Raw genomic sequence first — 27,315 nt, 5'->3', positions numbered from 1 at the left:
ACCCTGGGTAAACATAGTACCTTTCCTTTCCTTAGTCCAGTTACCCTGGGTAAACATAGTACCTTTCCTTTCCTTAGTCCAGTTACCCTGGGTAAACATAGTACCTTTCCTTTCCTTAGTCCAGTTACCCTGGGTAAACATAGTACCTTTCCTTTCCTTAGTCCAGTTACCCTGGGTAAATATAGTAACTTTCCTTACTGTACTTACTGAATAAAAAGGCAGAAAAAGCCCCAAAAATATCTTACAAAAAGTCAAATAGCTACAGTACCAAAAACCAGACAGGATACAGATTGTCTAAATGACTCACTCTCGACTCACCACACATTTCGCCAAGCATGAACTTTGCCAGCGTACACGAGTTGGAATGGTTTTGATAAAAAAAACGAGACAGTTGGGACTTAAGTGTGTTTTTGTATTTTTTTTATTCAAGTTATCATTCCCCTACACACATTTAACCGTAGCCACATTTGAACACTCGAGGGCAAAAAAACAAAAACATGAAAATATTGTATAACATTATAACACAACAAAAAAACAAAACTAATAAAACTAAACTTGAAACACAACCATTTATATACTCAGTGACGACCCTTTCCTTTGGGGGGAGAGAGAGACCGCCGTTTGGCACCATGCAGAAAGTCATTTATAAAATTAAAATAAACCCATAATACACAAGGCATTATTTCTCCCTTTTTTTTTCTCCTCTTCTACTAAACAAAAACAAAAAACAAAATCAGTGGAATTTATTCAGTGTTTCACACAGAGGAACGGCAGTGTAAAGATGGGAGGGGAGAGGAGGGAGGGAGGGAGAGAGAGACGGGGGGTGAATTCACCAATAAAAAGGGGGATATGGAGGAGGAGGGGACACAGGGCAGGTGATATGGAGGAGGGGACAGACAGGGTGGGGACACAGGGCAGGTGATATGGAGGAGGGGACACAGGGCAGGTGATATTGAGGAGGAGGGGACAGACAGACAGGGGACACAGGGAAGGTGATATGGAGGAGGGGACAGACAAGGAGGGGACACAGGGCAGGTGATATGGAGGAGGGGACAGACGGGGAGGAGACACAGGGAAGGTGATATGGAGGAGGGGACAGACAGGGAGGGTACAGAGAGGGAGGTGATATGGAGGAGGGGACAGACAGGGAGGGGACACAGGGCAGGTGATATGGAGGAGGAGGAGGGTACAGAGGGTACAGGCTTTGGCTGACGTGGGTTGGGCATCGGTGTGCTTGGGAGGACTCGGGAGGAGGAGGGTGATCCGTTACGGACTACGCACGTACGTAGTGGCGTGTGGAAACTACATCTCCCAGAGTGAGTGTCTGTGGAGAGGAGAGAGAGAGAGAGAGAGAGAGAGAGAGACAGTGATGAAATCAAACGCCACAGAAAGAAGGAACGAACGAACAGAGACCCGTCCCACCCCCGCCCTACTCACGGACGATTTTTTTTTTTTAAAGGCGTTAATGGCATTGTTGACAGTGTGGGAGATAAAAAAAAGCAGTTAATTAAGTCCTTGGCAGACATTGAGTTTTAATAGTACTGACCAGTGTGAGGTTGTCTCATGGTATTTTAGACAGTACTGACCAGTGTAAGGTTGTCTCATGGTATTTTAGACAGTACTGACCAGTGTAAAGGTTGTCTCATGGTATTATAGTACTGACCAGTGTAAAGGTCGTCTCATGGTATTATAGTACTGACCAGTGTAAAGGTTGTCTCATGGTATTATAGTACTGACCAGTGTAAAGGTTGTCTCATAGTATTATAGTACTGACCAGTGTACAGGTTGTCTCATAGTATTATAGTACTGACCAGTGTAAAGGTCGTCTCATGGTATTATAGTACTGACCAGTGTAAAGGTTGTCTCATGGTATTATAGTACTGACCAGTGTAAAGGTTGTCTCATAGTATTATAGTACTGACCAGTGTAAAGGTTGTCTCATGGTATTATAGTACTGACCAGTGTAAAGGTTGTCTCATGGTATTATAGTACTGACCAGTGTAAAGGTCGTCTCATGGTATTATAGTACTGACCAGTGTAAAGGTTGTCTCATAGTATTATAGTACTGACCAGTGTAAAGGTCGTCTCATGGTGTTATAGTACTGACCAGTGTAAAGGTCGTCTCATGGTATTATAGTACTGACCAGTGTAAAGGTTGTCTCATGGTATTATAGTACTGACCAGTGTAAAGGTTGTCTCATGGTATTATAGTACTGACCAGTGTAAAGGTTGTCTCATAGTATTATAGTACTGACCAGTGTAAAGGTTGTCTCATGGTATTATAGTACTGACCAGTGTAAAGGTTGTCTCATGGTATTTTAGACAGTACTGACCAGTGTAAAGGTCGTCTCATGGTATTATAGTACTGACCAGTGTAAAGGTTGTCTCATGGTATTATAGTACTGACCAGTGTAAAGGTTGTCTCATGGTATTATAGTACTGACCAGTGTAAAGGTTGTCTCATGGTATTATAGTACTGACCAGTGTAAAGGTCGTCTCATGGTATTATAGTACTGACCAGTGTAAAGGTTGTCTCATGGTATTATAGTACTGACCAGTGTAAAGGTTGTCTCATGGTATTATAGTACTGACCAGTGTAAAGGTTGTCTCATGGTATTATAGTACTGACCAGTGTAAAGGTTGTCTCATGGTATTATAGTACTGACCAGTGTAAAGGTTGTCTCATGGTATTATAGTACTGACCAGTGTAAAGGTCGTCTCATGGTATTATAGTACTGACCAGTGTAAAGGTTGTCTCATGGTATTATAGTACTGACCAGTGTAAAGGTTGTCTCATGGTGTTATAGTACTGACCAGTGTAAAGGTTGTCTCATGGTATTATAGTACTGACCAGTGTAAGGTTGTCTCATGGTGTTATAGTACTGACCAGTGTAAAGGTCGTCTCATGGTATTATAGTACTGACCAGTGTAAGGTTGTCTCATAGTATTATAGTACTGACCAGTGTAAGGTTGTCTCATGGTATTATAGTACTGACCAGTGTAAAGGTTGTCTCATGGTATTTTAGACAGTACTGACCAGTGTAAAGGTTGTCTCATAGTATTATAGTACTGACCAGTATAAAGGTTGTCTCATGGTATTATGGTACTGACCAGTGTAAAGGTCGTCTCATAGTATTATAGTACTGACCAGTGTAAAGGTTGTCTCATGGTGTTATAGTACTGACCAGTGTAAAGGTTGTCTCATGGTATTATTATAGTACTGACCAGTGTAAAGGTTGTCTCATAGTATTATAGTACTGACCAGTATAAAGGTTGTCTCATGGTATTATGGTACTGACCAGTGTAAAGGTCGTCTCATAGTATTATAGTACTGACCAGTGTAAAGGTTGTCTCATAGTATTATAGTACTGACCAGTGTAAAGGTTGTCTCATGGTATTATAGTACTGACCAGTATAAAGGTTGTCTCATGGTATTATGGTACTGACCAGTGTAAAGGTTGTCTCATGGTATTATAGTACTGACCAGTGTAAAGGTTGTCTCATGGTATTATAGTACTGACCAGTGTAAAGGTTGTCTCATGGTATTATAGTACTGACCAGTGTAAAGGTTGTCTCATAGTATTATAGTACTGACCAGTGTAAAGGTTGTCTCATAGTATTATAGTACTGACCAGTGTAAAGGTTGTCTCATGGTATTATTATAGTACTGACCAGTGTAAAGGTTGTCTCATAGTATTATAGTACTGACCAGTGTAAAGGTTGTCTCATGGTATTATAGTACTGACCAGTGTAAAGGTTGTCTCATAGTATTATAGTACTGACCAGTGTAAAGGTTGTCTCATGGTATTATAGTACTGACCAGTGTAAAGGTTGTCTCATGGTATTATAGTACTGACCAGTGTAAAGGTTGTCTCATGGTATTATTATAGTACTGACCAGTGTAAAGGTTGTCTCATGGTATTATAGTACTGACCAGTGTAAAGGTTGTTTCATGGTTTTATAGTACTGACCAGTGTAAAGGTTGTCTCATGGTATTATAGTACTGACCAGTGTAAAGGTTGTCTCATGGTATTATAGTACTGACCAGTGTAAAGGTTGTCTCATGGTATTATTATAGTACTGACCAGTGTAAAGGTTGTCTCATGGTATTATAGTACTGACCAGTGTAAAGGTTGTCTCATGGTATTATAGTACTGACCAGTGTAAAGGTTGTCTCATGGTATTATAGTACTGACCAGTGTAAAGGTTGTCTCATGGTATTATTATAGTACTGACCAGTGTAAAGGTTGTCTCATGGTATTATAGTACTGACCAGTGTAAAGGTTGTCTCATGGTATTATAGTACTGACCAGTGTAAAGGTTGTCTCATGGTGTTATAGTACTGACCAGTGTAAAGGTTGTCTCATGGTATTATAGTACTGACCAGTGTAAAGGTTGTCTCATGGTATTATAGTACTGACCAGTGTAAAGGTTGTCTCATGGTATTATTATAGTACTGACCAGTGTAAAGGTTGTCTCATGGTATTATAGTACTGACCAGTGTAAAGGTTGTCTCATGGTATTATAGTACTGACCAGTGTAAAGGTTGTCTCATGGTATTATAGTACTGACCAGTGTAAAGGTTGTCTCATGGTATTATAGTACTGACCAGTGTAAAGGTTGTCTCATAGTATTATAGTACTGACCAGTGTAAAGGTTGTCTCATGGTATTATAGTACTGACCAGTGTAAAGGTTGTCTCATGGTATTATAGTACTGACCAGTGTAAAGGTTGTCTCATAGTATTATAGTACTGACCAGTGTAAAGGTCGTCTCATGGTATTATAGTACTGACCAGTGTAAAGGTTGTCTCATGGTATTATAGTACTGACCAGTGTAAAGGTTGTCTCATAGTATTATAGTACTGACCAGTGTAAAGGTTGTCTCATAGTATTATAGTACTGACCAGTGTAAAGGTTGTCTCATGGTATTATAGTACAGACCAGTGTAAAGGTTGTCTCATGGTATTATAGTACAGACCAGTGTAAAGGTTGTCTCATGGTATTATAGTACTGACCAGTGTAAAGGTTGTCTCATGGTATTATTATAGTACTGACCAGTGTAAAGGTTGTCTCATGGTATTATAGTACAGACCAGTGTAAAGGTTGTCTCATGGTATTATAGTACTGACCAGTGTAAAGGTTGTCTCATGGTATTATTATAGTACTGACCAGTGTAAAGGTTGTCTCATGGTATTATAGTACAGACCAGTGTAAAGGTTGTCTCATGGTATTATAGTACTGACCAGTGTAAAGGTTGTCTCATGGTATTATTATAGTACTGACCAGTGTAAAGGTTGTCTCATAGTATTATAGTACTGACCAGTATAAAGGTTGTCTCATGGTATTATAGTACTGACCAGTGTAAAGGTTGTCTCATGGTATTATAGTACTGACCAGTATAAAGGTTGTCTCATGGTATTATAGTACTGACCAGTGTAAAGGTTGTCTCATGGTATTATAGTACTGACCAGTATAAAGGTTGTCTCATGGTATTATAGTACTGACCAGTGTAAAGGTTGTCTCATGGTATTATAGTACTGACCAGTGTAAAGGTTGTCTCATAGTATTATAGTACTGACCAGTGTAAAGGTTGTCTCATGGTATTATAGTACTGACCAGTGTAAAGGTTGTCTCATGGTATTATAGTACAGACCAGTGTAAAGGTTGTCTCATAGTATTATAGTACTGACCAGTGTAAAGGTTGTCTCATAGTATTATAGTACTGACCAGTGTAAAGGTTGTCTCATGGTATTATAGTACTGACCAGTGTAAAGGTTGTCTCATGGTATTATAGTACTGACCAGTGTAAAGGTCGTCTCATGGTATTATAGTACTGACCAGTGTAAGGTTGTCTCATGGTATTATAGTTCTGACCAGTGTAAAGGTCGTCTCATAGTATTATAGTACTGACCAGTGTAAAGGTTGTCTCATGGTGTTATAGTACTGACCAGTGTAAAGGTTGTCTCATGGTATTATAGTACTGACCAGTGTAAAGGTTGTCTCATAGTATTATAGTACTGACCAGTGTAAAGGTTGTCTCATGGTATTATAGTACTGACCAGTGTAAGGTTGTCTCATGGTATTATAGTACTGACCAGTGTAAAGGTTGTCTCATGGTATTATAGTACTGACCAGTGTAAAGGTTGTCTCATGGTATTATAGTACTGACCAGTGTAAAGGTTGTCTCATGGTATTATAGTACTGACCAGTGTAAAGGTCGTCTCATGGTATTATAGTACTGACCAGTGTATAGGTTGTCTCATGGTATTATAGTACTGACCAGTGTAAAGGTTGTCTCATGGTATTATAGTACTGACCAGTGTAAAGGTTGTCTCATGGTATTTTAGACAGTACTGACCAGTATAAAGGTTGTCTCATAGTATTATAGTACTGACCAGTGTAAAGGTTGTCTCATGGTATTATTATAGTACTGACCAGTGTAAAGGTTGTCTCATGGTATTATAGTACTGACCAGTGTAAAGGTTGTCTCATGGTGTTATAGTACTGACCAGTGTAAAGGTTGTCTCATAGTATTATAGTACTGACCAGTGTAAAGGTTGTCTCATGGTATTATAGTACTGACCAGTGTAAAGGTTGTCTCATAGTATTATAGTACTGACCAGTGTAAAGGTTGTCTCATGGTGTTATAGTACTGACCAGTGTAAAGGTTGTCTCATGGTATTATGGTACTGACCAGTGTAAGGTTGTCTCATAGTATTATAGTACTGACCAGTGTAAAGGTTGTCTCATGGTATTATAGTACTGACCAGTGTAAAGGTTGTCTCATGGTGTTATAGTACTGACCAGTGTAAAGGTTGTCTCATGGTATTATAGTACTGACCAGTATAAAGGTTGTCTCATGGTATTATAGTACTGACCAGTGTAAAGGTTGTCTCATAGTATTATAGTACTGACCAGTGTAAAGGTTGTCTCATGGTATTATAGTACTGACCAGTATAAAGGTTGTCTCATAGTATTATAGTACTGACCAGTATAAAGGTCGTCTCATGGTATTATAGTACTGACCAGTGTAAAGGTTGTCTCATAGTATTATAGTACTGACCAGTGTAAAGGTTGTCTCATGGTATTATAGTACTGACCAGTGTAAAGGTTGTCTCATAGTATTATAGTACTGACCAGTGTAAAGGTTGTCTCATGGTATTATAGTACTGACCAGTGTAAAGGTCGTCTCATGGTATTATAGTACTGACCAGTGTAAAGGTTGTCTCATGGTATTATAGTACTGACCAGTGTAAAGGTTGTCTCATGGTATTTTAGACAGTACTGACCAGTGTAAAGGTCGTCTCATGGTATTATAGTACTGACCAGTGTAAAGGTTGTCTCATGGTATTTTAGACAGTACTGACCAGTGTAAAGGTCGTCTCATGGTATTATAGTACTGACCAGTGTAAAGGTTGTCTCATGGTATTTTAGACAGTACTGACCAGTATAAAGGTTGTCTCATAGTATTATAGTACTGACCAGTGTAAAGGTTGTCTCATGGTATTATAGTACTGACCAGTATAAAGGTTGTCTCATAGTATTATAGTACTGACCAGTGTAAAGGTTGTCTCATGGTGTTATAGTACTGACCAGTGTAAAGGTTGTCTCATGGTATTATAGTACTGACCAGTGTAAAGGTTGTCTCATGGTATTATAGTACTGACCAGTGTAAAGGTTGTCTCATGGTATTATTATAGTACTGACCAGTGTAAAGGTTGTCTCATGGTATTATAGTACTGACCAGTGTAAAGGTTGTCTCATGGTATTATAGTACTGACCAGTGTAAAGGTTGTCTCATGGTATTATAGTACTGACCAGTGTAAAGGTTGTCTCATGGTATTATAGTACTGACCAGTGTAAAGGTTGTCTCATAGTATTATAGTACTGACCAGTGTAAAGGTTGTCTCATGGTATTATAGTACTGACCAGTGTAAAGGTTGTCTCATGGTATTATAGTACTGACCAGTGTAAAGGTTGTCTCATAGTATTATAGTACTGACCAGTGTAAAGGTCGTCTCATGGTATTATAGTACTGACCAGTGTAAAGGTTGTCTCATGGTATTATAGTACTGACCAGTGTAAAGGTTGTCTCATAGTATTATAGTACTGACCAGTGTAAAGGTTGTCTCATAGTATTATAGTACTGACCAGTGTAAAGGTTGTCTCATGGTATTATAGTACTGACCAGTGTAAAGGTCGTCTCATGGTATTATAGTACAGACCAGTGTAAAGGTTGTCTCATGGTATTATAGTACTGACCAGTGTAAAGGTTGTCTCATGGTATTATTATAGTACTGACCAGTGTAAAGGTTGTCTCATGGTATTATAGTACAGACCAGTGTAAAGGTTGTCTCATGGTATTATAGTACTGACCAGTGTAAAGGTTGTCTCATGGTATTATTATAGTACTGACCAGTGTAAAGGTTGTCTCATGGTATTATAGTACTGACCAGTGTAAAGGTTGTCTCATGGTATTATAGTACTGACCAGTGTAAAGGTTGTCTCATGGTATTATTATAGTACTGACCAGTGTAAAGGTTGTCTCATAGTATTATAGTACTGACCAGTATAAAGGTTGTCTCATGGTATTATAGTACTGACCAGTGTAAAGGTTGTCTCATGGTATTATAGTACTGACCAGTATAAAGGTTGTCTCATGGTATTATAGTACTGACCAGTGTAAAGGTTGTCTCATGGTATTATAGTACTGACCAGTATAAAGGTTGTCTCATGGTATTATAGTACTGACCAGTGTAAAGGTTGTCTCATGGTATTATAGTACTGACCAGTGTAAAGGTTGTCTCATAGTATTATAGTACTGACCAGTGTAAAGGTTGTCTCATGGTATTATAGTACTGACCAGTGTAAAGGTTGTCTCATGGTATTATAGTACAGACCAGTGTAAAGGTTGTCTCATAGTATTATAGTACTGACCAGTGTAAAGGTTGTCTCATAGTATTATAGTACTGACCAGTGTAAAGGTTGTCTCATGGTATTATAGTACTGACCAGTGTAAAGGTTGTCTCATGGTATTATAGTACTGACCAGTGTAAAGGTTGTCTCATGGTATTATAGTACTGACCAGTGTAAAGGTTGTCTCATGGTGTTATAGTACTGACCAGTGTAAAGGTTGTCTCATGGTGTTATAGTACTGACCAGTGTAAAGGTTGTCTCATGGTATTATAGTACTGACCAGTGTAAAGGTTGTCTCATGGTATTATGGTACTGACCAGTGTAAAGGTTGTCTCATAGTATTATAGTACTGACCAGTGTAAAGGTTGTCTCATAGTATTATAGTACTGACCAGTGTAAAGGTCGTCTCATAGTATTATAGTACTGACCAGTGTAAAGGTCGTCTCATGGTATTATAGTACTGACCAGTGTAAAGGTTGTCTCATGGTATTATAGTACTGACCAGTGTAAAGGTTGTCTCATGGTATTATAGTACTGACCAGTGTAAAGGTTGTCTCATAGTATTATAGTACTGACCAGTGTAAAGGTTGTCTCATGGTATTATAGTACTGACCAGTGTAAAGGTTGTCTCATGGTATTATAGTACTGACCAGTGTAAAGGTTGTCTCATAGTATTATAGTACTGACCAGTGTAAAGGTTGTCTCATGGTATTATAGTACTGACCAGTGTAAAGGTTGTCTCATGGTATTATAGTACTGACCAGTGTAAAGTTGTCTCATGGTATTATTATAGTACTGACCAGTGTAAGGTTGTCTCATAGTATTATAGTACTGACCAGTGTAAAGGTTGTCTCATGGTGTTATAGTACTGACCAGTGTAAAGGTTGTCTCATGGTATTATAGTACTGACCAGTGTAAAGGTTGTCTCGTAGTATTATAGTACTGACCAGTGTAAAGGTTGTCTCATGGTATTATAGTACTGACCAGTGTAAAGGTTGTCTCATGGTATTATAGTACTGACCAGTGTAAGGTTGTCTCATGGTATTATAGTACTGACCAGTGTAAAGGTTGTCTCATGGTATTATAGTACTGACCAGTGTAAAGGTTGTCTCATGGTATTATAGTACTGACCAGTGTAAAGGTTGTCTCATGGTATTATAGTACTGACCAGTGTAAGGTTGTCTCATAGTATTATAGTACTGACCAGTGTAAGGTTGTCTCCGGTGACCTCCCGGGTCAAGCTGGTCTCCTTCTCCTCCCACTTCTGGATATGCACCAGCTTAGCGCCGTCTACCGAGACCAGAGACTGCAGGGAAACAACAGACAAAGAGGTAGTAAATTACTCAGCGCTCAGTGCGTGTAGAGAGACAGCAAAGATAATCAATAGACCCACAGGAACGCACCCAGGGTGCCGGGCCAATTGCGGCGAGCCGCCCCGCGTCCGAAACGGTTGAGAAAGTTACCGTGTGGGGGTCCCTCTACTGTACTGCACTGTACTGTACTGGCTCACCCGAAATCACCATATATATACAGTTAATATGTGCGTGTGTTTGTGCTAGGTTGCGCACAGGTGGTGAAAAACAACCGTGCTGTTTTCGTGCTCAGACACAACCACCCACCCAGAGACACACATAGTCACTTAAGGAAGTGGTTGCACCACTTCCTTAAAAACAGGAGATCCGGGCTCTAAGAGTTAAACGAACGAGGAACGGGGAAACGAGGAAACGGCCTTTATTTATTAAGGCTGAACATACAAAATAAATGAAGAGAGTCCGCCCTGAGACTGGGAGGTTGAGGGTTTCCATCCCCGGCCGGGTCATACCAAAGACTCTAAAAACATGGCCTGGCACTCAGCATCAAGGGTTGGATTGTGGGGGGCTAAGGGCCGATTCATACTCCTATTTTACCGCTGTTTCGGCGCTGTAGTGCCGAAATGATTTCGGCTCGTCAGAAATTTTCAGTAGCAACGAAGAGCCGACTTTAGGACGGTACCCGCCCCCACAAACCTCAAATTACGTCAAATTGTAGGCTCTACAGCGCCGAACCCACTTTTATTCGGCTCTAAAATAGGAGTATGAATCGGCCCTAAGTCCCTGCGATATACTGGCGTCATGTCCAGGCGGTGTACTTGATGTACTTGTACATCAAGCTGCCTCGTGCTACAGAAACAGCAGCTCGTGCCCTATGGACCTCATGGCTTGGCAAGGCTTACTTGTAAGAGTAACTTGTATGAGTAAGTTTACTCACACTCAAAAAAGAGAGAATCAATATTCGCCCAATTCTTGTAAACGTACTGGGGCTGAGGTAATTTGTTGACTGAATAGTCGATTTAAATCAAAACTGTAAAATTGTTGTCTGCTGCTTGCAATCGTGCTACAGAGACCGGCCTTTTCAGGTTTGGGTGAGGAGGCATTTGAACAGCAGAACTTGGCATTTGATAGACTAGGTAGAATTTATACGGCCATATCCGGAGTTTAAAAAAGGCAAAAGAGATGAGTTTGCACACTCTCCCTTTTTTACGACTTTATGTCACAATAAAGTTAAACAGGACTCGTGAGACGGTGTGAGTGCGAACGCAGCTTTCTGCCTTCCTTTGACCTCTGCTCGAGTTCAGCACCCGCCGTTAAAAATGGTATGTGGATGTGAGTGACCTCATTTGAGCCTCGTTACGGCCAGAGTTTACAAGACATGTGTTGATCATCTGTCAAATGATAATTCATTCAGCATGGAGGGGAAAAATAATAAGAATAAAAGATAAAAGAATGATTAATGGTTCTTTTATGCTCCCCCCTCCCCGTCAAGTTAACCCATTTTGTGCAGGAACCCCTTTTAGTGTTTTAAACATAGTTATAATTTAGCTATTGACAAATAGCAGATCTACAACTTGTCGGTCTGCCGTTTTTGAAAGATTTCAGAAAACTGTTAATTCGATGTCAGGCCTAAATGGTTGAACCAACAAAAGCTCCATCAACTAAGAAAGACCATGATCACCGTTGCTGCGTTATGTGGGAATGCACTTCATGAAGTATTTTTTAATACATTGTGTATTTTATGTAATGTTTTTATTGTTGTATACCGACTGTCAAGGGCACATTTCTATTTGATGTCAGATTTAAATGGACAATAAAGTTATCTTTATCTTAAACCCATTCTGACCTGAGATCAGATTATAAAAATGTCTTCTATGTCAGTCGCTCTTCGATTTTTCAAAAATAGCAGACCTACAAGCTCGTAGGAGCTTGTAGATCTGCTATTTTTCAATAGCTAAAGCATAACATGATTGCTAACACCAAAAGGGGTTCCCGCCCCAAAATGGGTTAACAGATTAATCGACTATGAAAAAAAGTTACTATATCGGGCACTGGAATCCTCATATGTAACAAAAACGTACATTTCAGGATTAAAATGTAATCAAAACGAGCAAAAGTAGCAGATCTACAAGCTCGCTTCACACTGCGTTCGGAGCTTGCGGATCTGCTACTTGCGATGCTTTCGTGCGACGCTGTAGTAGTGTGTTCAAGACAAGTATAGGGCCGTTAATTTACGAAACACAAAAAGTAAAAATTTCTGAGAGACGAGGGGTTTCCGACAGCGACGCTATGCTTTTAAAACGTACATGTGTGTGGTTGGTACTACGGTACGGTCTTCCTTCTCACTGTGATTTATAGGATGTCGATGCATCGAGGAGGGTGTGTTTGGAGCCAGTGGCTCCGTTCCAACAAGCAAGGCTTTGTTCGCGAGACCAGTTTTCCTCAGCTCAGCAGCACCATACACCCGTCTCTCTCTCTCTCTCTCTCTCTCTTTCTGTCTGTCTGTCCTCACATATCACCCCCGCTGACCTCTCTCCAGCAGCCATCATTCAACTCTTTCTTTCTTTAATCCCCCCCCCCCCCCCGTCCTCTCTCGCGCCTCCTCAGCCCACATTCTTTCCGCTCCATCCTCCACATTAAAATACCCCCGCAAACATTTTTCCAAGCATACATTTTCAAGTTAGCACCTCATTTGGGGCTTCCGATTTCACGGTTCGGTTCGCGGGGGGGGGGGATCGGTGACTGATCGTCCCTGACACCTCACCCCTCACCTCTGACCTCACCATCCCCGAGACCCCCCCCCCCCACCACCCCCACCCTCCTCCTCCTCCTCGTCTCCCCCAAAGTACCAACAGCATAATGACAGGCGCTCGGAGAGCACTTTAGAAAGAAAAAAAAAATGGGCTCCTCCCGACAGTTCCGTCCTATACATTCTTGGCAACCGTGACGGTGCTCACAGGACCGGACAGAACAGAAGGAAGGGAAGGACACAATGTTCGGCCATCTGGGATTCCCATCGTCATAATTAGCATCATGATCAACATTGTTTGTTTTAGTATTGTTTCGGTCCCTTATTACCGAGTGGCGCTGAATGTCCCTTAAGACCAATGAAAGGCCTTATCCGTCTAGACGTCTTATCCATCTGGTCTATAAATACCGGGGGCTAAAAATTCTTGTTAACAAAAGAAGAAAAAAAACGGCTCACAATTCTACAAAAATGGTTAGATGAGGATCCCCCTGACATACAATTATGGTATGAAAACCTCATATTCGATATTGCCAATGGAGAGGTTATCACATGTACTAAGAGGCAATCTTACTGACTCCGTCAGAGATTGGTCACCTATTGCAAGATTTATAAAAGAGGAATGGAAAAGATGTAATATGTATGGGTGTAACAGTATGAGAAGAAGTTATATGAGTATGTATAGGTATGCAAAGATATATATATATATATATATATATATATATATATATATATATATATATATGTGTGAATGTGTGTATGTATATGTATATATATGGATATATGAAGTATGACTTCAACTGTATGATGGAGTATACCTGACTGCTACTTTTTTCTGTACTATTTGCTGGCATGTTGTTGATTCTGTCTTTTGTTTTGTTTTTGTTTTATGTACGTCAATGTGATCTATATGTCAATAACTGAAAATCAAATAAAAAACATTGAAAGAGAAAAAAATAAAAGGTATACTGGGCAGCTTTGCGCCGAAAAGTATTTTACTTGCAAGAAAACAAAAGTGGCAGAACGTCACGTCCAGCAAGGTTTTTTTTGGGGGCCAAAACAAATGTGACCTTCCAGCTGAGGAGGGTCGAATAGTTTGGCCGTCAAACATGGCTGCATACGTGATGTACTTTTGACACTTTTAGTGCGGATAAATAAAAAAAAAAAAAGCCAACTTTGACGGGAAACAAGCCAACATGGCAACCTGTCTGGTCAGGTTGCCATGTTCAGTGGCCAGGGGGAACATTATGTTCTCCCTGTTCACTGCCAGGTGAAAAGAATCCTTTATCTACACCAAATAAATACTCGCCAGACCCGTTCAAGTGAATGGCTTAGACTAGAGGTCCCATCCATACAATCCGAACTAGGAAAGTCAGCTTTTTGCTTCGATGCCCCGCCCCCTACCACATGGAACACTTTACAGCAAAACATTGAAAATTAATACCCCAATATCATATGGTCAATTTAACAACCAGCTTCTGAACCTCCCTACCTCAATATGTAACTGTTTTTAATTTATGTTTGTCTCATTGTCTATATAATATGTCTTTGCCTTACATGAAGATTTATTTGTGTTTTATACCTGCTATATATAACTGTTTTATATAATGTATGTAATGTAATCTCGTCAGCATTGAAAATGAGGGAGAACCTCAATTGCTCTTTCGAGAATAAATAAAGGTTTCAATCAACCACTGGTTCCCAAAGAGGGGTCCGGGGACCCCCAGCCTGGGGTCCCTAATGGAGTTCCAGGGGGGACCCCCAGCCTGGGGTCCCTAATGGAGTTCCAGGGGGACCCCCAGCCTGGGGTCCCTAATGGAGTTCCAGGGGGACCCCCAGCCTGGGGTCACTAATGGAGTTCCAGGGGGACCCCCAGCCTGGGGTCCCTAATGGAGTTCCAGGGGGACCCCCAGCCTGGGGTCACTAATGGAGTTCCAGGGGGACCCCCAGCCTGGGGTCCCTAATGGAGTTCCAGGGGGTCCACCAGCTAAATTATAGTCCTTATAATAGTCCTTACTCTGAGAGGGTACAATTTTACATTTTATGCACTATTCAAGAGAAGAATTAACATTGATTTTACAATATAAAAAATTGGGGATTATCAACACCCTCCTTAGGGGGGAAATAATTGGCAATGAATGAATACAATATTAAGAGACGACCGTGGGAACAAATCAGGCAGAGAACTTGTTTAACGGGACTTTGTCTTGACATGAACCCTATAAGTGTCCCTATTCTGGAGTGAACTATCAATCAATCAACATTGATTACATGTTCAGAAGGATGAGGAGACCCTGGGGTGAGTGAGTGAGCTTGTTGATAAAAACTATTTTAGGCAAATATGGGATTTTGTGCTGAAGAAGGAGGGGGAAAAAGGGAGTGGACCAAGTATAGAGGCTGCATTAAACATTAAACATTAAACATCAGTTTATGCATAAAGAGAGTTAGAAATGGAGTGGCAAAGTGAGTTTCTGACCCGAGATCAGATTCTAAAAAATGTCTTCTTACATCCTGACAGTTTTCTTGAAAAAGCTATGTTTCCATGTCAGTCGTTCTTCGATTTTTTTCAAAAATAGCAGACCTACAAGCTCATAGCGCGCCACTCGGTGGCGCCGCTGGCGCGCTATGAGCTTGTAGATCTGCTATTTTTCAATAGCTAAAGCATGACATGATGCCGACACCAAAAGGGGTTCCCGCCCCCAAAATGGGTTAAACATTGTTTATGCATAAAGTGAAATTGAGTGGAAAAAGTGAGTTTAAACATTGTTTAATACAATCAAGATAGGACTTTTTTTCCACTCAGGGGGCATTCCCACATAACTTCCGGGTACGATTCTGGGCAACACACCCAGGGGGGGGGGGGGGGCAACAAATATCCACAAATATCCTACGAGTAGGGCAACCAAATGGTCAGCAGCTACGCCCCCTGAGCGACACATGAATTCCCTGTAATAACGTCTCCCTGGGGAACCCCGGTCAACAGCGTATTGGGTTTAACCCATTCTGGGCGAGAACCCATTTTGGTGTTAGCATTACGTTATGCTTTAGCTATTTAAAAATAGCAGATCTACAAGCTCATAGCGCGCCACCGAGTGGCGCGCTACGAGCTTGTAGGTCTGCTATTTTTGAAAGAATCGAAGAGCGACTGACGTAGAAGACATTTTTTTTAAATCTGATCTCGGGTCAGAATGGAAAACTGTCAGGATGTAGAAGACATTTTTAGAATCTGATCTCAGGTCAGAATGGAAAACTGTCAGGATGTAGAAGACATTTTTAGAATCTGATCTCGGGTCAGAATGGAAAACTGTCAGGATGTAGAAGTCATTTTTTTTTATCTGATTTCGGGTCAGAATGGAAAACTGTCAGGATGTAGAAGACATTTTTTTAATCTGATCAGGTCAGAATGGGTTAATCAGACCAGTGTGTGTGTGTGTCCAGTGGAAACCTTGTATGAATCTGATCTCAGGTCAGAATGGTTTAACTTCTCTGGTCCACACGGTGCTTAGCTAAACATGAACCATGTCAAAAAGGTTTTCCAAACTACACCTGGGGGGATTCAGCTCATATATTTGTTCTCACATGTGACCTCTGAACTATACTTGGAGAGGAGGATCCCAACTTCCCGGTCTGACGACCCCCCGACCCCCCGTGGTGTCGCATCCCGTGTCTCACCTTGACCTTCCTGCCGTCGGCGGTGGTCTCCTCGACCCCCCCGGATCCCCCCGTCCCGTCCCCAGTCTCACCTTGACCTTCCTGCCGTCGGCGGTGGTCTCCTCGACCCCCCCGTCCCCCCCCGTGGCGTCCCGCGTCTCACCTTGACCTTCCTGCCGTCGGCGGTGGTCTCCTCGACCCCCCCGTCCCCCCCCGTCCCGTCCCCAGTCTCACCTTGACCTTCCTGCCGTCGGCGGTGGTCTCCTCGACCCCCCCGGACCCCCCCGTCCCGTGGCGTCCCGTGTCTCACCTTGACCTTCCTGCCGTCGGCGGTGGTCTCCTCGACCCCCCCGTCCCCCCCCGTGGCGTCCCGCGTCTCACCTTGACCTTCCTGCCGTCGGCGGTGGTCTCCTCGACCCCCCCGTCCCCCCCCCGTGGCGTCCCGCGTCTCACCTTGACCTTCCTGCCGTCGGCGGTGGTCTCCTCGACCCCCCCGTCCCCCCCCGTCCCGTCCCCAGTCTCACCTTGACCTTCCTGCCGTCGGCGGTGGTCTCCTCGACCCCCCCGGACCCCCCCGTCCCGTGGCGTCCCGTGTCTCACCTTGACCTTCCTGCCGTCGGCGGTGGTCTCCTCGAACTCCTCTCCCAGCTTGAAGCTGATCTCGGTGTTCTTGAAGGTGCTCTGGGTCTTCACGGTCACCGTGTCGCCCTCCAGCCCGATGATGGTGGTGGGCTTGGTCTTGGTGGCCACCTGGCGCATGGCGAAGCCCACACCTTAGGGGGGGGGGGGAGGGGGGGAGAGAGAGAGAGAATGGTAAATTAACACATTCTGACCTGAGATCAGATTCTAAAAATGTCAGTCGTTCTTCGATTTTTCAAAAATAGCAGACCTACAAGCTCGTATCGCGCCACTCGGTGGCGCGATATGAGCTTGTAGGTCTGCTATTTTTCAATAGCTAAAGCATAACATAATGCTGACACCAAAATGGGTTCCCGTTCAGAATGGATTAAAAAAAAGGTAAATGGTGCATTTATATAGCGCCTTTATCCAAGGCGCTTTACATAGATTGTGCATTATACATTCACCCATTCACAACAGTGTTGTTTTCGTCGACTAAAACTAAGACGAAAAATGTTCGTCGACTACCTTTTTTCACTGACTAAAACAAATGGAAACTAAATTAAAACTGTGCTATGATGACTGAAACTAAAACTAAATATACTGACAATTTCGTCGACAAATAAAAACTAGACTAAAATGTTAGGAAGGGACTATAGTGGACAAGAGATCCAGTATAAGTCATTTTACTCTTTGGTTGCATGCTGAAAATAGCTGATCTACAAGCTCACAACGCGTCACAACGCAAGTGTAAAAACACTCATTACGACGGCATCAAGGCCCGCCAAAATACATTTTAGTCGACTAAATCAACTGTAGATTTAGTCGACTAAAATCTTATGACATTTAGTCGACTAAAACTAGACTAACACATTCCAGGTGACTAAAATGTGACTAAAACTAAATGAAGTTTCAGTCCAAAGTAGACTATGACTAAACTAAAATAGAAATTTGCTGCCAAAAATAACACTGATTCACACACACACATTCATACACCGATGGCAGAGGAAACCATGCAAGGCACCAACCAGCACATCGGGAGCAATTAGGGGTTCAGTGTCTTTGCTCAAGGACACTTCGACAGTAACTCTGGGGGGGAAGCGGGGTTCGAGCTGGCAACCTTGCGGTTGCCATCCGGCCACTCTACCGCTGAGCCACCGCCGCCCCCCCAGAGAGAGAGAGAGAGACACACAGCTGGGTGAGGTAATGCAACCCAACGAAACGCCACCCGGCGTCCACATGTTTTATTCAAGACATCAGGTGAAACATTCAGCTCCCCCCCCCCCCCCCACTATTGACCCATTAGGGAAATTAAACGCTGTGTGTGTAACCTCCATTAATTTATACTTTAATCCATTCTGAACGGGAACCCATTTTGGTGTCAGCATCATGTTATGCTTTAGCTATTGAAAAATAGCAGATCTACAAGCTCATAGCGCGCCACCGAGTGGCGCGCTACGAGCTTGTAGGTCTGCTATTTTTGAAAAATCGAAGAACGACTGACATAGAAGACTTTTTTTTTAAAATCTGATCTCAGGTCAGAATGGTAAACTGTCAGGATGTAGAAGACATTTTTAGAATCTGATCTCAGGTCAGAATGGGTTAAACACACACTGGTTCACAAACACTGGGCGGGGTCGGGACCCTTTTGTGGTTCCCTTTTATTGTGTCTACATTTTGTTTTGAATTAGGGAAAAAAAAAGCAAATAATATAATAATAATTTCATGAAGAAATCCAAGAAAAATCTAAGAAATTCCATGAATTAGAAAAACTTAATTTAAGAATTAGTGCAAATAGCCGATCTACAAGCTCACAACGCGGCACGACGCAGTGAGCTTGTATAGATCTGCTATTTTCACTAGTTTGGGTCACCGGGGCAAATGTCTTAAGTTTAATTGATAGTTCGGAACCAACCAAATGGACCCTTAATTAACCCATTCTGGGCGGGAACCCCTTTTGGTGTTTTACCCCCTCAGGCCGGGAACACATGTTTGGTGTTCTGTACAGTAGGTACAGTATTGAAAAATTACAAAGAATTGATGCTGCCATATAAATATTTGAGGTTTTTCAGAAAACTTTATAGGTCAGGCTTTAGAAGGCGTTTTTAGAATTGGCCTTAGGCCTAAATGCCCATTTAGGCCTAAGGCCAATTCTAAATATATTAGTGCAACTTTCGTAATTTTTTTTACCCCTCTATCACACGGAACTATGTTTTTTGTGTCCATATCACTACGCCCCAAAAGATAGTTCCATGTGATGGAGGGGTCAAAGTTGAACGAAAGTCTCGCTAATATTTTAGAAATAGGTCAACAATACAAATTACGTTCGTTTTTACTGCGTGGCCCCCTGTGCCCCCCCACAAAATGACCGGAACTACTTAATATTCACCAAAACCAGAGCAGAACTCCCACCACGGGACTCGGGCAATCAATTAATACAATTGCAACCACTATATTAAATGGCAAGTATTTCATACAACTTAATCCATTTTGGGGCGGGAACCCATTTTGGTGTTGGCATTATGTTATGCTTTAGCTATTGAAAAATAGCAGATCTACAAGCTCGTATCGCGCCACCGAGTGGCGCGATACGAGCTTGTAGGTCTGTTATTTTTGAAAAATCGAAGAACCTGCACTGATATAGAAACATAGCTTTTTCAGAAAACTGTCAGGATGACATTTTTAGAATCTGATCTCAGTTCAGAATGGGTTAAGTAAAAATAAATCTGAACTATCCCTTTAAGAAGTTTGATAAGCACTGCATCAGATAACCCGCATTATCATCACGTCCAATTCATCGCTTTGTAAACGTCGATACCAGCAAATCTCGATCGTTCGTTGTCCTGATGAGTAAAACGTCTAAAGGACAACCAATCCAGTGTCACCTGCAATTAGTATGTTTAGGCAAAAGGTCACCACAGTTCCCATCGATTTGCCCTTTTGTCTCCTGTCTCCGATCTGATCCCAGATCAGGACTCACAGCCTCCAGCGTGGCATGTTGTTCAAACAAAACACTGTCCATTTGACCCGACCGCATGTCTGAGCCTGTTGGTGTGATTGGGGTGTGTGTGTGTGTGTGTGTGTGTGTGTGTGTGTGTGTGTGTGTGTGTGTGTGTGTGACGTGTGTGTACATGTGTGTGACCAATGTTTGCTGTGAATAAGTTCATGTGTTGCCTACTGTATATTCTGTACATTTAGGGCTTGTTTGGACTCGAGCACTGAGACACGTGATGTTCCGAGTGCGTAGTATATCAGAAGCAACTGAAAATATTTGTGCCCTAGACCTAGATAATGTATTTTATAAATGTGGACTCAAATAAAGAAATCGAAGTGTGTGTGTGTGTGTGTGTGTGTGTGTGTGTGTGTGTGTGTGTGTGTGTGTGTGTGTGTGCGTGTGTGTGTGTGTGTGTGTAATACTAGGGCCAAATGTCCCCACAACTTCAAGTATAGTAGACTTCGAGACGTAGAGGACATTGTGAGGACAATTTTCCTGATCCTCACTAGAGAAATAAGACGTTTTTAAAAAGGTTACAATTGATTACAGACAGTGTTGATTTTGACAGCACATGTAGTTTTAGTCATGGTCTCTTGAATAGTTTGTCACAATTTAGTCACCCGGGGTGGAATGTTTTAGTGTTTAGTCGACTAAAATTATGCCGTCATAATGGCCGATTTTACACTTGGCTGAAAATAGCCGATCTACAAGCTCACAACGCCTCGCGCTGAGGCACGTTGTGAGCTTGTAGATCTGCTATTCTCAACATGCAACCAAGTGTAAAATAACGTATACCGGATCTCTTAGTCCACTATAGTCCCTTCCTGACATTTTAGTTCTCATTTCTGTTTTACATTTTAGTTTAGTTTAACATTTTAGTTCTCATTTATGTCCAACAGCTTCCTGATTGTTCTATTTGGCTGTCTTTTGCCACTCAGCCAGCACCCAAAACGAGCAGATCTGCAAGCGCACAGCACGGCGCGTTGAAATGAGCTGCGAGCTTGTAGATCAGCATTGTTTCTGGCTCATTGTTAAGAGCTGTTAGGGCAACAAAAAAAATGACACTCCTAAAAATTACCGGCCGCACAAGTGCAGTAGTGACACAAGAGTGTGTGTGTGTGTGTGTGTGTGTGTGTGTGTGTGTGTGTGTGTGTGTGTAAGGGGGGTCAGTAATTGGGTTAACAGCAGCCCCCACCCCTCTCAAACCAGCAGCCACAGTAGCAGACAGTGTGCACTTTTCCGAGCCAAAAAAAGCCCCAGTCCGTCTATCTCTCTCTGCCTTCAGGCTAGAGAAACCCGCCACGTTTTAAACACGATCAATACAGCAAATATACCACTACCGACTATCTGCTCTGCTCTGATCCATCCATCGATCAATAGCACAAGGGTCTGAGTGGTCTGGGCGCACCGGGGGGGGTCAGAGGTTATCGGGTTGTCATGGTGACCAAAGCAAGGCAGACAGACAGGCTAGGCTAGGAGGTCAACGACCGGAGTGGAGTCACTAAGTCACCGGAGTGGAGTCACTAAAGGCCGACTAAATCTAGTATCTGTGTTACGAGGTCACCGCGGCATAGCGGCGCAAAGTCAAATAGGTGGCGTTCTTCACGGGTTGTTAAAATGTGTGTGTCGCGCGTGCACCTGCCACCAACACACACAGTCACACACACACACACACACACACAGTCACACACACACACACGAGTCTTGCTCAAACGTGAATATCGAGATTATGAAAACATTTATAGTCTGTAGTAGCTGAACATTACGACATTCAAAATATGTCACCTGGAGCCATAATATATAACATATAACATAACATAACATAACATAACATAACATAACATAACAGACGACATCAAAGTGCTCCACTTAAAAACCTCTCTTATTAACCCATTCTGACCCGAGATCAGATTCAAAAAAAAAATGTCTTCCACATCCTGACAGTTTTCTGGAAAAAGCTAATGTTTCTATGTCAGTCGTTCTTCGATTTTTTCCAAAAAAATAGCAGACCTACAAGCTCGTTACGAGCTTGTAGATCTGATATTTTTCAATAGCTAAAGCATGACGTGACGCAAGTATCTCTCTCTCTTGTTGCAAAAACATAAGAATTGGACGGCCAACTAGTGCTCCACCATTCTTGCTCAAATGTAGAAAATGAGATCGCATAGACTGTAGGTGCAGACTGAATGTAGATCGCACACGCGCGCACACACACACACACACACACACACACACACACACACACACACACACACACACACACACACACACACACACACACACACGCGCGGTGTGATAGTTTCCATATGCTGTCAGGCTGTCCGTCTAAGTCAGAAGCCGCCCCAGTGCACACAACACAACAGACTTCAAATCCAGTGTTCGTTCGTTCATTCCAAATTAAAAACGTCAGTTAAAAAACCATTTACATTTTAAAACGTGCCAGACAGTGTTTTAAAAATGAAGACCGGGATTAACCGTGTGATTTAACTGTGCACACAACGGACACACACACACACACACACACACACACACACACACACACACACACACACACACACACACACACACACACACACACACACACACACACACACACACACACACACACACACACACACACACACACACACAATGAAACGCTTTCAGCTAATGTCACCCCCATATGCCTGTGTGCACTGTGCACACCCATGTATTGTGTGTGTGTGTGTGTGTGTGTGTGTGTGTGTGTGTGTGTGTGTGTGCACAATGTGTGCGTCTATAAGAAGAACCCCCCCCCCCCAACCAACCAACCCCACCCATGCACCCTTTATAGAAGCCATGCGGTGGGTGCCCCCCCCCTCTCTCTCTCTCCCCCCCTCTCTCTCTCTCTCTCTCTCTCCCCCCCTCTCTCTCTCCCTCTCTCTCTCCCCCCCCCTCTCTCTCTCTCCCTCTCTCTCTCCCCCTCTCTTTCCCTCTCTCTCTCTCTCTCTCCCCTCCCCCCCCTTCTCTCTCTCTCTCTCTCTCTCTCTCTCTCCCCCCCCTCTCTCTCTCTCCCTCCCCCCCCCCCTCTCTCTCTCTCTCTCTCTCCTCCACTCTGTATTTTGGTGCAACCTCTCTCTCTCTCTCTCTCTCTTAATCTCTGTCTTTCTTTCTTTCATTCTTGCTCTCCCACTGCGCCCTCTCGCTTTACTTTTCCCACGCCCTAAATAAACATCTGCTTACACACACACACACACAGGCGCACACACACACACACACACACACACACACACGCGCGCGCGCGCGCACACATACACAAAAATACTAAAACACACCTTCCTCCTTCACATTATAACCATGCCTTCATGTGCCCACACGCACCACCACAGACTACAGCACACACACACACACACACCCCCTGCACAACAACAAGACTGGCACACAGACCGTGATGCCACGCGCGCACGCGTGCATCACACACTGTCATACACACGCCCCCCCCCCCCCCCCCCCCCCCCACACACACACACACACACACACACACACACACAGTGCCCTGCATGCGGTTTTAAATGGGGCACCGATATTAAAGAAAGCACTTGGTCAGTGTGTCGCCCTCTCTCTCTCTTTCTCCCTCCCAGACACACACACACACACACACACAACACAGCACACACAACACACAACACAGCACATGCTGCTTTCTTCTTACCAATCGCTTTCATGTACTCGTCAAAGTTCTCGCTCTCCTTGAGGATCCATGTGCCCAAATACGCATCAGCCATGACTGCAGAAACAACGAAGATACAGAGAGAGATACAGAGAGAGAGAGACAGAGAGAGATAGAGAGACAGAGAGAGATAGAGAGACAGAGAGAGAGAGAGAGAGATAGCAGGGCGTTGGAGTCTGGAGCTAGGATGGATGAAGTGAAGTGGAGTGGTGGAGGGAGAGATAGAGAGAGAGAGAGAGAGAGGAGAAAGAGAGGATTGAGTCACTGAGCGTTACTGCGATCCTACTGGCTGAATTTATACCGGCTGTTCGTGACGTCACCGCCCTGTGCGGAACAGAGAGAGAGAGAGAGAGAGAGAGAGGAGGGGGGGGGGGCAGTGTACACCCTGACAACTTGACAAGTAAACGTTCAGTAGGCTTTAAAAAAAAGAAAATTACATTTTGTAATGTACTTAATTAAAGTAGCCTATACCAAAAGTATTTAAATGTACTTAATTAAAGTAGCCTATACAGTACCAAAAGTAAAATATACTACTCATTGTGCAGAATCTGCAGAATGTCCCATTTGTAAAAGAAAAAAAAAAAAAAAAAAAAAAAAAATAGCCGAGCTTACAATATGTGTCGCGATATGGACACATATCGTTATAGTGTGTTTTGTAGTAATAATCCCAAACTACAAAGTATAACTATACCAGTAAGACGCCCTGAGGGCGAGAAGCAGTGTTGTTTTCCTCGACTAAAACAAAGACGAATTATTTTCGTCGACTACCTTTTTTCTCAGACGAAAACTAAATGGAAACTAAACTATGACGACTAAAACTATAAGACTATAAATATACTGACGATTTCGTCAACGAATAAAAACTAGTGGACAAGAGATCCAGTATAAGTAATTTTACACTTGGTTGCATGCTGAAAATAGCCGATCTACAAGCTCTCCCGCCTGGGTGACGGCAGACTGCTGGGCGAGCGCTGGCGCTTTGGCATGGGGGGGAGGTCAGATCAACATATGGAATGAATTATGTACTGGCCATATATATAATGGAGCGTGTCTTGAGTGTACAGGCCAGGTCAGGGGTTGATGAGGTCGGCAGATCAACATATGGAATGTCAGAAAAGGAATTATAAGGACAGGTGGGGGGGAAGGATCAACATATGGGAATGCATGTCAGAACAGGTCAGCTCCATATATGGAGATCTAAGGGGTTTGAGGTTTTGAGGTCAGAGTAGCTGGCCGGCTCCATATAGATGATGGGGTGTATTAACACATTTTGGGCGGGCACCCATTTTGGTGTTGGCATTATGTTATGCTTTAGCTATTGAAAAACAGCAGATCTACAAGCTCATATCGCGCCACCGAGTGGCGCGCTACGAGCTTGTAGGTCTGCTATTTTTGAAAAATTGAAGAACGACTGACATAGAAACATAGCTTTTCAGAAAACTGTCAGGATGTAGAAGACATTTTTAGAATCTGATCTCAGAATGGGTTTTAAAAGGATAGAGACTGATCTGGCGTGAAGCTCCGCCCCCTCCGCTATTCATGTCAGTGGAAGTTGCTCAGTGGCGTTTTGAAGCACCCGGAGGGACCGTCTATTTCCGCCTTTTTTTCGCCCGATTCAGCATTTGGACCACCAAGTTTTGGTGCCCAAATGCGGAAGTGCAACCGAGCGCTCAATGTTAACCCCTTTTGGTGTTTTAAACATTATGTTATAATGTAGCTATTGAAAAATAGCAGATCTACATAGCGCGCCACCGAGTGGCGCGCTACAAGCTTGTAGGTCTGCTATTTTTGAAAAATCGTGAAAATGTGCCTCAAATTTGGAATATATTTTTTCAGAACGAACGTTTTTAACTCAAATCTTTGCTTCTGGAGGGTCCCTGGAACAACATATTTTCAGATGGGGGTCTCGGTGGCCAATTATATATCATTTTTGGGGTCCTTGACATGACATATTGAGTGATATAGGCCTAGAAACACGGTATTTCAGAAAACTGTCAGGATTTAGAAGGCTTTTTTTATTTCGATGTCAGGCCTAAATGGGTTAAAGCCCAGATGCTGCACAGGGTTTCCTCGTCATGAATCCACGGGTCCGCCTGCAGTCCTTCCTCTTACCACTAGGGCCCTGCAGTCCTTCCTCTTACCACTAGGCCCTGCAGTCCTTCCTCTTACCACTAGGGCCCTGCAGTCCTTCCTCTTACCACTAGGGCCCTGCAGTCCTTCCTCTTACCACTAGGGCCCTGCAGTCCTTCCTCTTACCACTAGGGCCCTGCAGTCCTTCCTCTTACCACTAGGGCCCTGCAGTCCTTCCTCTTACCACTAGGGCCCTGCAGTCCTTCCTCTTACCACTAGGGCCCTGCAGTCCTTCCTCTTACCACTAGGGCCCTGCAGTCCTTCCTCTTACCACTAGGGCCCTGCAGTCCTTCCTCTTACCACTAGGGCCCTGCAGTCCTTCCTCTTACCACTAGGGCCCTGCAGTCCTTCCTCTTACCACTAGGGCCCTGCAGTCCTTCCTCTTACCACTAGGGCCCTGCAGTCCTTCCTCTTACCACTAGGGCCCTGCAGTCCTTCCTCTTACCACTAGGGCCCTGCAGTCCTTCCTCTTACCACTAGGGCCCTGCAGTCCTTCCTCTTACCACTAGGGCCCTGCAGTCCTTCCTCTTACCACTAGGGCCCTGCAGTCCTTCCTCTCACCACTAGGGCCCTGCAGTCCTTCCTCTTACCACTAGGGCCCTGCAGTCCTTCCTCTTACCACTAGGGCCCTGCAGTCCTTCCTCTTACCACTAGGGCCCTGCAGTCCTTCCTCTTACCACTAGGGCCCTGCAGTCCTTCCTCTTACCACTAGGGCCCTGCAGCGCTTCAACGTTGGAGTGCCTCACTGGCCCCTTGGGTGTACTCGCCTTGACTTCCTCTGGACCAGAGAGAACCCTGGGGTTCACTCTGGTCCAGAGGAAGGCCTCCTCAGAGTGAACCCTGGGGTTCACTCTGGTCCAGAGGAAGGCCTCCTCGGGACCAGAGTGAACCATAAACTACACAGGTTCATCTCTACTGTTGGAGCAGCAATAAACTACACAGGTTCATCTCTACTGTTGGAGCAGCCTTAAACTACACAGGTTCATCTCTACTGTTGGAGCAGTCATAAACTACACAGGTTCATCTCTACTGTTGGAGCAGCCATAAACTACACAGGTTCATCTCTACTGTTGGAGCAGCCATAAACTACACAGGTTCATCTCTACTGTTGGAGCAGCCTTAAACTACACAGGTTCATCTCTACTGTTGGAGCAGTCATAAACTACACAGGTTCATCTCTACTGTTGGAGCAGCCATAAACTACACAGGTTCATCTCGATGTTCTGTAGCATCTTTGTAATGTTAGTGTTAGTAAAAAAG

At 43.4% G+C, this 27,315-nt stretch overlaps 1 protein-coding gene across 2 annotated transcripts; it reads right to left on the bottom strand.

Annotated features, from left to right (window-relative positions):
• Nucleotides 1-398: 398 nt before the first annotated feature.
• Nucleotides 399-24,159, bottom strand: fabp3 (fatty acid binding protein 3, muscle and heart). Of its 2 annotated transcripts, XR_014570584.1 has the most exons (5): nucleotides 23,908-24,159; nucleotides 17,225-17,397; nucleotides 10,122-10,223; nucleotides 1,193-1,324; nucleotides 399-1,093 (listed from the first exon to the last, which is right to left on the bottom strand). XR_014570584.1 is itself a non-coding variant. In XM_083787613.1 (4 exons), exons 1-4 carry the CDS (start codon nucleotides 23,978-23,980, stop codon nucleotides 1,274-1,276), a joined length of 399 nt encoding a protein of 132 aa, XP_083643739.1. In that variant the 5' UTR covers nucleotides 23,981-24,159; the 3' UTR covers nucleotides 399-1,273. The 2 variants fall into 2 exon arrangements, 1 of the variants encoding a protein (XP_083643739.1); XM_083787613.1 differs by having other exon boundaries at nucleotides 399-1,324.
• Between the last annotated feature and the right edge of the window lie 3,156 nt (nucleotides 24,160-27,315).

The sequence above is a fragment of the Protomyctophum parallelum genome (assembly GCF_964188405.1).
Source record: "Protomyctophum parallelum genome assembly, chromosome: 1".
In the NCBI taxonomy this organism is placed as follows: Eukaryota; Metazoa; Chordata; class Actinopteri; order Myctophiformes; family Myctophidae; genus Protomyctophum; species Protomyctophum parallelum.
This window is presented reverse-complemented; position numbering and strand designations above follow the sequence as displayed.